This window comes from Alosa sapidissima, chromosome 20 (assembly GCF_018492685.1).
Source record: "Alosa sapidissima isolate fAloSap1 chromosome 20, fAloSap1.pri, whole genome shotgun sequence".
Classification (NCBI taxonomy): domain Eukaryota; kingdom Metazoa; phylum Chordata; class Actinopteri; order Clupeiformes; family Clupeidae; genus Alosa; species Alosa sapidissima.
This window is the reverse complement of record NC_055976.1, coordinates 24,873,900-24,887,305: the sequence shown is the minus strand read 5'-3', so window position 1 is coordinate 24,887,305 and position 13,406 is coordinate 24,873,900. Positions and strand designations below refer to the sequence as shown.

The window sequence follows — 13,406 nt, the reverse complement described above, 5'->3', positions numbered from 1 at the left end:
TTAGCCGTGGTATCGTTTCAGTATCGGTATTTATGGCAGGTATAGACTGTATGCTCATGCTCAAACTACCAGTCGCTCGCTGCCCCCTTCTGAACTACATTTAAGCACAATTTTTGCCACGGCATTCCAGCCTACGAATTTAATTAAAAAAACCTCAATCATGCATAATTAAAAACATAACTCAATTTAGGCTACTGTAGGCCTACTTAGCTTCGCAATAAGGTTTCCATTACAGCAAAGCGCACATTCAATGAATGAATGAAAGCAACTGCCTGTCTCGCAATAAACAGCGGGTGGAAATCCTGACACTCTTTCAACTACATGAAACTTACTAGTGAACCATCAAATACCCCCCAGATTTCAGTGCCTATCAGTCCCAACATTTCGCAATATAATCAAACATTTCAAAAGTAAATTAAATCCCAAACCAAGCCGAAAATCGTATGCTTTTGATAGCCTACCTGTATGCTGCTCCAAACGAAATGCATGTCTCACAATAAAACGCACGTAAGAAATAAAGGCCTGCCTCGATTACAAGCCTGCCCCAAATAAAGGCCTGTGCTTTGTGCAGCCTAAGTAAATAAAAGAACCTGGCCGTAATTTGAGGATTTATGGCATTTAAAAATTGTAAAAACTTTCAATTAATGGCATGCAGAGAAGAGAGACTGGCATTGGTCATGGTTTGGAATGAAAGGGAGAGAACAGTAGAGTAACACGGTGGATATCGTTCATATACATGTTTTATTTTTGTCGACGTAGTTAAGGCGGCAGCCGTGTGTTGCTTAGGCGGCCGCCTTAGCTGCAAAGTGCTGCAGGAAACCCTGGGTTGTGCAAAATTCCAAATTGGATTGAACCTGGCTCTTAAATTCCAATTCAATTCTTCAACTTTACTTGCATTTCAATTGAGGTAGCAAACAGGAAGCAGAATTACAATTCGAATTTTGCACAACCCTGATGTGTGCATGTAATAGCATTTTCTTACTTGTGTAAATGCTTGAAGAGCCATGTGTTATAGATTTACGGTCAGACTTGAGTTGCAATTATAAAGGTGCTATCATAACTTAAACATAAACATTAATATGTTTATAAAACTTGAATTTCCCCTTGAGGATCAATAAAGTATCTATCTATCTACCTATCTAATAAACATTATCTGTTGTAATCTTTATTCTGTCACCTGTGTGTGTGTGTGTGTGTGTGTGTGTGTGTGTGTGTGCGTGTGCACCCGCATGCAGTAGTCAGTGATGATTCGGCGGACTCTGACTTTGAGGGTTCACCGTCAAGTGATAACAGTGGATCTGCTCTTAGCGAGGAAGTCAGTGACTCTGAGGGAGAAGGCAAACGACGAAGAACCAGGTACAGTGCACACATACCCCCCCCCCCCCCCCCTCTCTCTCTCTCTCTCTCTCTCTCTCTCTCTCTCTCTCTCTCTCTCTCTCTCTCTCTCTCTCTCTCTCTCTCTCTACTATATACACACACAGGATTCTTGGATTGGTGAGAATAGTAGTTGGCTGGGCATAGTGATAGGTTTGTCTATTCATGACCAAGTATTAGTTCCTATCATCATGAGCTTGCCATGAAGTGATGGAGCATTGCTGTGTCCTCAGAGCTGCTAAGAAGGCGGCAAAAGAGAAGGAGGAGAGGAGCTACAAGCAGAAGAAGAAGCGCCGTCGCATCAAAGTGCAGGACTCCTCCAGTGGCAAGGTAACTCTTTACCCAGCATGCACCAGTCATTTAGTTAAATTACATAAAGCATTTGGAGGGTCATGTTCATTCGGGCAGCCGTGGCCTACTGTTTAGCGTTTCGGACTTGTAACCAGAGGGTTGCCGAACCCTGCCAGTAGGAACGGCTGAAGTGCCATTGAGCAAGGCACCTAACCTCTCACTGCTCCCCGAGCGCTGCACTGGGATTAGTGTGTGCTTCACCTCACTGTGTGTTCACTGTGTGCTGAGTGTGTTTCACTAATTCACGGATTGGGATAAATGCAGAGACCAAATTTCCCTCATGGGATAAAAAGAGTATATATACTTATACTTATATCATCTGGTAATGATGGTCTAGTCTTCAGAATCAGATCAGCTTTATGTTTGTGAGGAATTTGACTCTGCTTAATCTTTGCTCTCAAAGTACAACATTCTCTTAACATATAAGAATAAAAAATAAAAAACAGAACACTAAGAATAGAATGAAGAGCCGTAGAATATGGCTATGTATAATATACAGTGTGTACATTTGCATATAAATAGAACACTATGTGTGGGATAGGGTAGTGCAATTGTCCATGGTGAGGGGGTGCGGCTAGGGATGTCCACCTCCTTGTTGTCCCTGTCAAGGTTGCCATGGTCGTGGACACCTCAACAGGCACAGGCAAGATACAATATACAATTGAAGAGAGGGTAGGAATACTGCAATATCAGTATAGACTGAGATTTAAGATTTAAATATAAATATAGTGCAAGGCAGTTCAGTGCAATGACAATGTTGTTATTATAAGATTGAAGTATACATGATGAGCAGAACAGTGTTGATTGATTTGTTCAGTGTAAGGTAGGGGTCGACCAATTATCGGCCTGGCCGATTATTAGGGTCGATATTTAGCATTTTTATAATAATTGGTATCGGTCATTTTTTCCACCGATAAGCCGATATTGAAATGGATAAAGAATGAAACACGCTACTTTGTCTGTAAAGCGTCTCTCACTCCCTGAATTTGCTGCTCTGTGGTCAAGAGCATTGTCCCGCCCACTACACCGTCTGATTTGTTAGTTAGCACGAATGCAGCCAATCAGGATCGAAGACTGAACACGGACAAAGTTTAGGATTCTCACTGAGGCAGACTGGGCTTTAGCTGTAGCCTACGGAGCTATTTTCGAAGGTAAGGAAGGTAGCCTACATTGCTGAATTTGCAGTGAATCACAATCATCTACATTGAAGTTACAAAAACACCACTTTGTAAGCTATTGTCTCTTTGATCCGGATCAATAAGTAAAGCACCCACTTCCTTTATTTAGCGAATTCCCGATTGATGCACGTTACTGATGCTGTTTACTAGTTATCCCACAAACTCAGGTGCTGCGCGTCGTGAGTTCTCTGCCTCCGCCTCGTTCGTTAATTGTAAATAACGGGAGACCTCGGCTGACATAGTACAGACCAGTCCTAAATTATGCAATAGCGAACGTCAAGAAGTCTAATTGCTCCTTTTTGAAACAGACTGTCAGAAAAGACTACATGCACCCAGGGCCAGCCGTAATTTAATCCGAACTGAACAAAATCCGTGTCCTGAGCTGAGGCTCTCAAAAGTGTAGCTTATAGCCTACACATGGACACACATTGCATGCTTAAATAGCCTAAGAACTATTTTAAAACTGTTTTGTTAAACTATTCAACTGTAACACTTGCCATCACGCATACACCTCTTCCTCTCCCTCTCGTGCACTCACACACACACGATGGCAAAGCATCCTCTTTGTGACAGGTCCCTTAACAAGCACATAGCCCATTGTGCAGGCCTACTCTATGAAAATAATTGCTATCACTCAGCTCTTGGATTAACATGATACACAGGATTTACACTTGCAAAGTAATGCAAGTTGATAGACAATTGTGTATCAAAAGAAGAAAGAAAAGTTTGCATAATTAAATGATTTTGAATTAATTTTTTGCAGCATATAGCCTTTACTATCTACCCCCCTTTTTGACAACTGACATATCGGTTTTACATATCGGTTATCGGCCTCCTGTTTTGGTAATAATTGATATCGGTATCGGCCCTGAAAAAAACATATCGGTCAATCCCTAGTGTAAGGGTGGGGACTATTTCTGAGCGTTCAACAGAGTGACTGCTTGGGGAAAGAAGCTGTCTTTGTGTCGGCTGGTTTTAGGGAACAGGGCCCTGTGTCGTCTACCAGAGGGAAGGAGGTTGAACAGTTTGTGACTATGATGTGAGGGGGTCTGCAGAAATTTTTGCTGCCCTTTTCCTGACCCTGGACCGGTGCAGGTCCCGTATGGAGGGAAGGTCAGCTCCAATGATCCTCTCTGACCCAAACCAGACAGTGATGGAGGTGCATTTAGGTGCCCCTAAACAATGTACTTCGGTCTCTCCTGAGAAAATACTCAGGTCACCCCATGGCCATTACATTTTCCATGAAACCCAGCGATCATCTTTGCGTCATGACTTTTGTTGACTCAAACCTCTACCTGAGCTGTGGGATAAGAAGTATAACCTCTGCTGGGCCATGTAGTATTACGGAGTTCATAAATAGTGTGTGGTGGTGTCTAAATAGCTCAACGGTTGACACTGATTTGCAGAGTGGGGAGGATGAGGAGGAGGGCGAAGAAGATGGAGAAGGAGACGACGACGACGACGACGACGACGACAAGGGAACGCCAAAAGGCCGCAAGAAGATCCGGAAGATTCTGAAAGAGTCCAAACTGCGGATGGAGACGCGAGATGCTCTGAAGGAGGAGGAGGACCGGAGGAAGCGCATCGCCGAGAGAGAGGCACTGAGGGAGAAACTTCGGGAGGTGAGGACCACACACAGATACACGTGCTTACATGCTCATACTCATAAGCGCGCACACACACACACACACACACACACATACAGATACATGTACTTACATGATCATACTCATACACACACACATACATACATATATATATATATATATATATATACACACACACACACACACACGTACACACACAATACACATACTTACATGCACATACTCATACACACACATGAACATTGTCCGTCATACACACACACACACAGCAGTAGCAGCTCCCAACTACAGGGTCATCTGCCTGCCCCCGTGTCCCTCATCCTGACCACACTCATTTTTCCCCTCTCTCTTTTCTCCCTGGTGATCCCAGGTGATCGTGCTGGACGAGGCGTCTCAGGTGTTATGCATGTGTATATACACACACACATATACACACACACACACACACACACCAAGAGCATTAGCAGCCCCCAACTATAGGGTCATCTGCCTGCATCTGTTTTCCCTTGTCCTTGCCAGACTCACTTTTCCTTTGTTTTTGTTTTTTGTTTGTCTGTCTCCATGGTGACCCCAGGTGATCGTGGTGGACGATTCGTCCCAGATCGCCTGTCCCATCACAACCAAGCTGGTGCTGGACGAGGACGAGGAGACCAAAGAGCCGCTCGTGCAGGTGCACAGGAACCTGGTCACCAAGCTCAAGCCTCACCAGGTGGATGGTAGGTGCACGCACTAACAACTCCAGTCCACTGAGGGGAGATGTGGTGCAAGCGGCAGCAGCAGCATCCCCACCACTTATGTGTCCAAGCATAGATATTAGAAAGCTAGATACCGCATTGGGCTCCAGAACGTACGTAAATAACGCCACCATCATGGTGGGAGCAACGATCTCTGGAGGCCAATGGAGAAACAGGTGTCTCTGATTGCCGGTAGCTGTTGCCCATAGACAGTAAGGTGTTTGCCCCCAGCAATATGGCGGCCGCGTTCACGCATTGCACCTAATAGAACTCGATGGACAATGTGGTATCTAGCTTTCTTATATCTATAGGTCCAAGTACCCAGGGAGACCCCTGTTTGAGTCCAATTGGGGGGGTCATTTCCCTCTCCCACCCCATCTCTCTTGAATATCTTGTATGTGTATGTATGTATGTATGTATATACAAACATACACCATATATGATATTTTCTATCATTAAATAATATTCTGTAAATAAGCAGATAGATACATAAACATTGTTTGTCCATTCATCATGAGTAGAGTTGTAGATGCACAGTGGCTGAAGGAGTGAGTCTAGGAAGTTCTCTATTTTTTTTTTCCATTCCGTGTTGCTGCTGGTATGGACGAAAGACCAGCTCGAAAAGTCATTACAATGTCGAATAAACCTGAGAATTATGGGAACGAAGAAGGACTCCTTGAAATGGCCCATGGAGAACTAAACTATGATAGATGAGACCAGTGCATCATGACCTCTCCCTCCTTAAGAGTAGTTCATGCCTTTTCAATGTGTGTGTGAATTCAGGTCCAGCAGTGATAAAGATTTGCATGGCAGGAGGCTGTTTGCCAGAGGTGTGGGACCGTTTAGAGCAGGGGTCTCAAACTCAAATGAGCTGGGGGCCAATTCTGCCAACGTCATCTGATTGGAGGGCCGGCTATTTCTGAAAATGCAATGTTCTTTTTTTCAAATACCACACAAAACTGCAAACAGAAAGTGCAAGTGTTTTTATCTAGTTTTAGACACCTGTGCTAGCAACCTTAGCTTATAAATAAAATAATGATAAAATAAATATTAATACAAATTATAAAATAAATGAAAAACATAAAAACAGGTGTGTGTGTTTCACACCAAATAAAAATATTTCCTCTCATAACTTTTTTAAACCTGGCAAACTAGGCATCAGGGTTAAGAAAGCAACACCATTGGATTTTTATATCAAAATTTCAAAAGGTCATGGCTTGAAAGTGGTCAGAGATGAAGTCCTACTGTAAATGTAAAAATCTTTGAGTAAAACAAAAGTTTATGAAGGGGGTAAATTTACCCATGTAATTTGTCACTGGATGGCAAGCACCTCAAATTATGCACCTTTCAGTAAATACTGGATGAACATATTTAAGCAGGTTTACTTTCCTTTTTTCATATTACCCACATAACAAATTAACAGGAAAACACCTAAGATGTATACCAACACCTAATATGTTGTGGTTTAGTAATAGATTACTACAATATAGGCCTACAATAAAGTATTCTGGTCAAACAGTTCCTATCGCGGGTAATCTGCAGTACCCAGAAGTTCGCATCATATTGCGGTTGACTTTGTAGTTCTTTAGAGCCCTATTTCTACTAGCCCTGCTGTCTGTACCACATCCATTACGGACACTATCACGATTACCACTGCAACCTCCAAGCTATGTTGGGCAGAGGGTCGAAACAAGCATGGTATGCTTAGTGGACACCGTTGTATACACGCACCTCCATTCACAGACGCACCGTGACTATCACTGTCATAGACGATCGATCATAATCTCCAAAAGGATATTCTCCTTCAGAATTAGAATAGGTGAATAACATAGCTTACCTAAGACTTCATCGCACGTGAACGTTTTTCAACATTTGGTGTAGGCCTATTTCTGCTTAATTTCTGCTTCAATTTCTGCAACACTATGGCCTGCATCGCTTCCGCGTCATTTCATATGCACGTCTTTGTGTTTCTCGCGTGTAATACAAGTATTTCCTGAAAACTTTGCGCAGCGATTTTGGGTTTGAATCAAGCTATGGATGTCTTGCACATAGTGGAGCAGAGTAGGCCTATAAATGAGATTTGTCACCGTACCTGGATCTATCTATTTTAATCAGTATCGTTGTTTGTCGCAATTAATAGCCTCAAGGGCCGGATTACATTATTATTTTGTCATACGTCGCGGGCCGGAATTGGGCAGGACGCGGGCCGGATTTGGCCCGCGGGCCGGGTGTTTGAGACCCCTGGTTTAGAGCCTATACATTTTTGCATCAATCTGAATAAAACTTCAAAGAGTTTATGAAATTGACTTTGAACTTGGATTTTGGAATCAGATTGCCATAATTAGCTCTAAAAATGTTTTAGTACAATTAGTTTGAGTAAGCTAGGTCTACACCCCCCTCTCTCACACACACACACACACACACACACACACACTTGAGTAGGTGAGCCATCATGTGTCCCATCTCTGCTGCTCTCCACAGGTGTGCAGTTCATCTGGGACTGCTGCGTTGAGTCTGTAAAGAAGACCAAGAAGTCTGCCGGCTCAGGCTGCATTCTGGCCCACTGCATGGGCCTGGGGAAAACGCTACAGGTGTGTAGCCCGACCCATGAACCGCTGGCGGAAAACTTAACAGTGTGTGTGTGCGTGTGTGGCTGCTTGCTGTTGCTGCATGGGCCTTGGTGAAACACTTTAGGTGAGTGGCTCATTCCCTCGAACACTGGCAGAGAAATGGATCCCGTCAGGGTGTGTGCCTGTGTGTGCCTGTGTGTGCCTGTGTGTGCCTGTGTGTGCCTGTGTGTGCCTGTGTGTGCCTGTGTGTGCCTGTGTGTGCCTGTGTGTGCCTGTGTGTGTACATATGTCCCTGGTGTGTTATTGTACCCTAATGTGTGTGTGTTGGTGCGTGCGTATGTGTATGTGTGACTGCTTGCTGTTGCACCGTGTGTCCTGCAGGTGGTGACGTTCCTCCACACCATGTTGCTGTGTGAGAAGCTGAACTTCAGCACTGCGCTGGTGGTCTGTCCACTCAACACCGTCCTCAACTGGAAGAATGAGTTTGAGAAGTGGCAGGTTGGCTTCAAGGATGAAGAGAGCTTAGAGGTACACAGTTGCTGTTTTATTGGGGTCATTTGTTCAAGTTCTTCAGGGTTCTCCTCTACGGTTGATCTAGAATGTGGAGAACCATGGGTGTGTGCCATTTTAGTCTGTTCCAGTTGAAATAGTAATCCCACCGAACTGATATGTCAGCAATCACAGAAAGAACAGCAAATTTGTCTGAGTGTTAACTGTGTGTGTGTGTGTGTGCGTGGCTCCTTTGTGCCCAGGTGGTCGAGCTCGCCACCGTGAAGCGTCCTCAGGAGCGGGCGTACGCCATGCAGCGCTGGCACGAGGATGGCGGCGTGTTGATCATCGGCTACGAGATGTACCGCAACCTCACGCAGGGCCGCAGCATCAAGAGCAAGAAGCTCAAAGAGACCTTTCAGAAGACCCTGGTGGATCCAGGTATTAGGACCGGCATTTCACAATGAAATCAGACAAGACACTATGTCATCTACCAAACAAAGTTGATTATTGCCATTGAGAATTTATTTTTGGCAGTTTCAGTTGGGTCATATGTAGGCAGTGCTTGTGACAGTGTGGAGATTGATCCACACACGCTGTATACAGTATCCTTGTAGATTAGCTGGTCAACCATTCTGCAGTTCCCCATGAGCGAGCAGTTCTGTCCTGTTGGAAGTGGGTGTTGTGGGCGGGTGCTGTCGGGGGTGTTGGTTCAGTTCTCACCCTCGGCCTCTCTGACCCCCCCGTCTGTCCAGGCCCTGACTTTGTGATCTGCGACGAGGGCCACATCCTGAAAAACGAGGCGTCCGCCATCTCCAAAGCCATGAACAACATCAAGACCCGCAGGAGAGTTGTTCTCACCGGAACACCGCTGCAAAACAACCTCATTGAGTGTAAGTGTGTGTGTGTGTGTGTGTGTGTGTAAGACTGAATGTCGAGGGGACGCTTGTGCGTGTACTGGATATACCTATACCACAACATTTTTGCAAGATGGCTAAATTCCAACAGTTCCTGCTACACTTTAGTTGGTGTTTGTCTAATGGCTTAAAGATCTAATGTTCTCTAACGTGTCTAAAGTAAATGGGTGCTTTGCGGCTTGTGTGCATGTGTAGACGTCTACATAGTTTATCTTAGATTTGTTTGTGTTTACGTCTCGGTATCCGCATATGTGAGCGGCTCTACACACCTGGCTTCAGTGCTCTCCACCTCCTCTTCTTCCAGACCACTGCATGGTGAACTTCATCAAAGAGAACCTGCTGGGTTCCGTCAAAGAGTTCCGGAACCGTTTCATCAACCCCATCCAGAACGGCCAGTGCGCCGACTCCACCCCACAGGACGTCCGGCTCATGAAGAAGAGGGCGCACATCCTCTATGAGATGCTGGCAGGATGTGTCCAGGTACTTGACCTCTCTCTTTCTCTTTCTTCTCTCACACATGGTCTCTCTCTCTCTCTCTCTCTCTCTCTCTCTCTCTCGCGCATTATTTTACCCTCTCTCTCTCGCATTATTTTACCCTCTCTGTGTATCTCTCTCATTTAATCAAATACACTTTCATTTTCAGTCTCTCCCTCCATCTCTCTCGATGTGTCCTCTCTCTGACTCGCTCACACCAAAAAGCGTGCAGTATGCACACCTGTACACCCACATAGCTGTGTGCCCATAGGCATGTGTAAACGGGAACAACCACCCATGTTCAGTGACCCTCACACTCGCATACATTCAGGGGACAAGACTGAAGGGACACAGATGCATGAAAACGCTTTACACAGAATGCGCACACACACTTTCTCCTGTAAATACACACATCAGCCAGTTTCCTGTTAAGAGTTTACTTCTCAACGTGCCAAGCAAGTAAATCAGGGGTCGACCTTTTCAAATCTCTGTTTACAAGAAAGGCCATTAAAAGGGCTGTATTATGCAAAACTCACTTTTCCCTGTGCTTTTGTACTTCAATTGGGTTTCTGATGCTTCTGAAGTAGGGGAAATTTGAATTACTATTACTACCACCTGCCCACCCCCCCATCTGAAAATTCCCACCCACTAGGTTAAGCGCGTCCTGTCAAAGATTTCTCCATTTACGCACCTGATATCATCCATATTTCAAGTATACAAACAGAAACTCAGGGCAGGTTACTGTATTGGCACCCATAGGTAAACTAGGTTCACAGTCTAGGAGGCAGGACATCCTTAACACTTTGTAGACCACCACATGACATACAACACACAAACCATTAAACATATAAAATCATATAAAACAGACAGTAGAACATGGTTAAAAACATATAGCATCAAAAAAAAAAAGGACTCCTCTCGTTCTTGTTGGCATATGACGTGAGTGTGAGCGGGGTTGGGAAAGGATATGCCCGCGGCTGTAATTCGGCCGTAGGTACGAGGCCAAGGGCCATATCGCGTCCCCATATACAGGGACTGAAACTGGCGAGAATGGAGCTGGTGGTGATGTGTTATCTGATGGGAATTTTGCGCAGGCAGCTTCTGGGACATGATTTGTGCAACCCATAGGCCTATTTTGACTTGATGAAAGAGAAGTATAATATGGGACCTTTAAAACACTAGTTCTGTGATGCTCACATCATTTACAAAAAAAAAAAACTTATTTCCCTGTTTGTTTGTTTGTGTTTCCTCAGAGACGGGATTATACAGCACTGACCAAGTTCCTGCCCCCGAAGCACGAGTATGTGTTGTCTGTACGCATGACGTCCATCCAGGCCAAGCTGTACCGCCACTACCTGGACCACTTCACAAGTACGGCCATGTCAGGAGCCCGCACTGGAACTTTACTCTGAATGCTGTTTATTGATTTTCTGCCAGAATGTTAAACATCTGACCGGAAACGACACAGACACGCTGGTAGCCTGTCTCCTAACATGGCTCTTCTCCTCCCTCCTCAAATTTGCACTTCATATGTACTCCTCCTCCTCCTGCTTCTCTAAACTACCACCATGTCAGTATTGTTCCCAGAATGCAAAGCTGGCAACACTACGGATCAGGATGTAGGGTCAGTTTTTGAGCGAAAAGGAGAGCAGTGGGCCACTTCTAGGGAACAGCGTGTAGAGGACCGGGCCCTGGATCTCAGCCAGAACTGGCCCGCGTCGGTACCAAAACTGGGTCATACTAGACTGCTGCTCTTTGAGATGCCGGTTCTTTTGGGAGAGAGAGAGAGATTTGGAGTGTGTTGGTATCAGAGAGAGAGAGAGATTTGGAGTGTGTTGGTATCAGAGAGAGAGAGAGAGAGAGAGAGAGAGAAAGAAAGAAGGGGGGGAGAGAGGGAGAGATTTGGAGTGTGTTGGTATCAGAGAGAGAGAGAAGGGGGAGAGATTTGGAGTGTGTTGGTATCAGAGAGAGAGAAAGAAAGAAGGGGGGGGGAGAGAGAGAGAGAGAGAGAGGGAGAGATTTGGAGTGTGTTGGTATCAGAGAGAGAGAAAGAAAGAAGGGGGGGAGAGCGAGAGAGAGAGAGGGAGAGATTTGGAGTGTGTTGGTATCAGAGAGAGAGAGAGAGAGAGAGAGAGAGATTTGGAGTGTGTTGGTATTGGTGGGGGAAATAAAGGAGTCCTCAGGCCCCGGCCACTGAGTTCACTCAGCAGCAGAGTCAGAAGGGAATATGGAGTGAACAGAGAGACAGAAGCGGGTGATAGAAGATCTCCCTCCTGGGAAGCGTGTGTGTGTGTGTGAGACTGTCACCAGACTCTGCCAGGCAATCTCTCTCACACTCTCCATCAGAGGTGGTTTGTTAAAGGTGAGGCCGGCTGTGTCCAGGGAGAGGGAAGATGGACTGCTCTGATTCCCCTTGTGAGGCCTTGGCTACAGCCACACTGCTGCTGTCCAGTTCCCCTCACACTCTCACGTTCTCTTTCACTTTCTTTCTTTCTCTCTCTCTCTCTCTCTCTCTCTCTCTTTCTCTTTTTCTTTCTTTCTTTCTTTCTTTCTTTCTTTCTTTCTCTCTCTCTCTCTCTCTCTCTCTCTCTCTCTTTCTTTCTTTGTCTTTTTTTTCCTCTCTCTCTCTCTTTTTCTTTCTTTCTTTCTTTCTCTCTCTCTCTCTCTCTCTCTCTCTCTCTCTCTCTCTCTCTGTTCTCTTTCTCATCTTCTTTCTCTGACGTGTGTTCTGGTCTCTCTGTTTCTCGGGTTCGGTTCCTTCTCCTCTCCCCTATGGCTCATCATAGCAATCCTATATCCGCAGTTTTGAGATCAGTGGCTTAAGAGATGTGGATTCTTTTCATTCTCTCTCTCACACTGTGTGTGTGTGTGGGTGTTTTCGTTCTATTCATTGTTTTTTCTCCGCAGCATAGTATTGAATTAAGAGGTTTAGTCATGTTATGGCTTAGACTGAGGTTGTTCTGAGGCACCACTGTGCAGCTGTGTGTGTGTGTGTGTCTGTGGGTGAGAGGTGGTATGGCAGCTGGCATACAGCCGTGGTCTATCTGTGTAGATTCCCACGTCCCCTCTGTAATGAAGAGCTCTGGGAGAATTTTCCAGCCAGCGCTCATTAGCTACACACACACACACACACACACACACACACACACACACACAGACACACAAAGAGAGCTCGCCACACTGATGCAAAGCTGTTGTGGCTGCCGGTATGGACCCCCAGGTTGTCGTTTGCACTGCCGAGACCCTCCGCCCGAAACAACAGCATTTTACTGTTCTCAGCACACACACACACACACACACACACACACACACACAGACCAACCACAGTATCGCCCCCCATGTAGTTGAAATGTGCGCCTTCCTCCATAAGCTGTCGTGGGGCGTCTGCACAAAGCAAGCATGACCCCGCTGAGACACATTTAAGCCTCGTCTTTTTTTTTTGATGCTGGATGTCTTCATTTTGTGCTAGTGCAAAAAAAAAGTGTGTTTGTTCTTTCCACTGACCCCATTCTCTAGACAGATGCGTGTGTGTGTGTGTGCGTGCGTTTTAAAGTTGCCATTGACATGTGGCTGGCTCGTGGGCTACCCCCAGATTCCTGGTTAGGTGCTTCTAGCCTGTGGGGTATACTACGAAGCACGTTAGACATATCTAGGCTTTGTAGACATATCGAGGCTTGACAAAGCCTTGACTCAGGGGTATACGTTAAGTGAT

The 13,406-nt window shown here is 45.4% G+C and overlaps 1 protein-coding gene across 6 annotated transcripts in view; it reads left to right on the top strand.

Annotated features, from left to right (window-relative positions):
* atrx (ATRX chromatin remodeler) overlaps positions 1–13,406 on the top strand; it is a 56,129-nt gene that overhangs the window by 12,990 nt on the left and 29,733 nt on the right. For 3 of the 6 annotated variants that reach the window (XM_042073806.1, XM_042073803.1, XM_042073808.1), the window contains 11 exons: positions 1,236–1,356; positions 1,608–1,704; positions 4,310–4,525; positions 4,881–4,907; positions 5,085–5,226; positions 7,726–7,835; positions 8,196–8,342; positions 8,567–8,744; positions 9,059–9,196; positions 9,525–9,700; positions 10,948–11,065. In XM_042073806.1, the coding sequence (XP_041929740.1) occupies positions 1,236–1,356; positions 1,608–1,704; positions 4,310–4,525; positions 4,881–4,907; positions 5,085–5,226; positions 7,726–7,835; positions 8,196–8,342; positions 8,567–8,744; positions 9,059–9,196; positions 9,525–9,700; positions 10,948–11,065 (1,470 nt within the window). The remainder of the gene's footprint in view (positions 1–1,235; positions 1,357–1,607; positions 1,705–4,309; positions 4,526–4,880; positions 4,908–5,084; positions 5,227–7,725; positions 7,836–8,195; positions 8,343–8,566; positions 8,745–9,058; positions 9,197–9,524; positions 9,701–10,947; positions 11,066–13,406) is intronic. The other 3 variants (XM_042073804.1, XM_042073809.1, XM_042073805.1) reach the window with 3 other exon arrangements.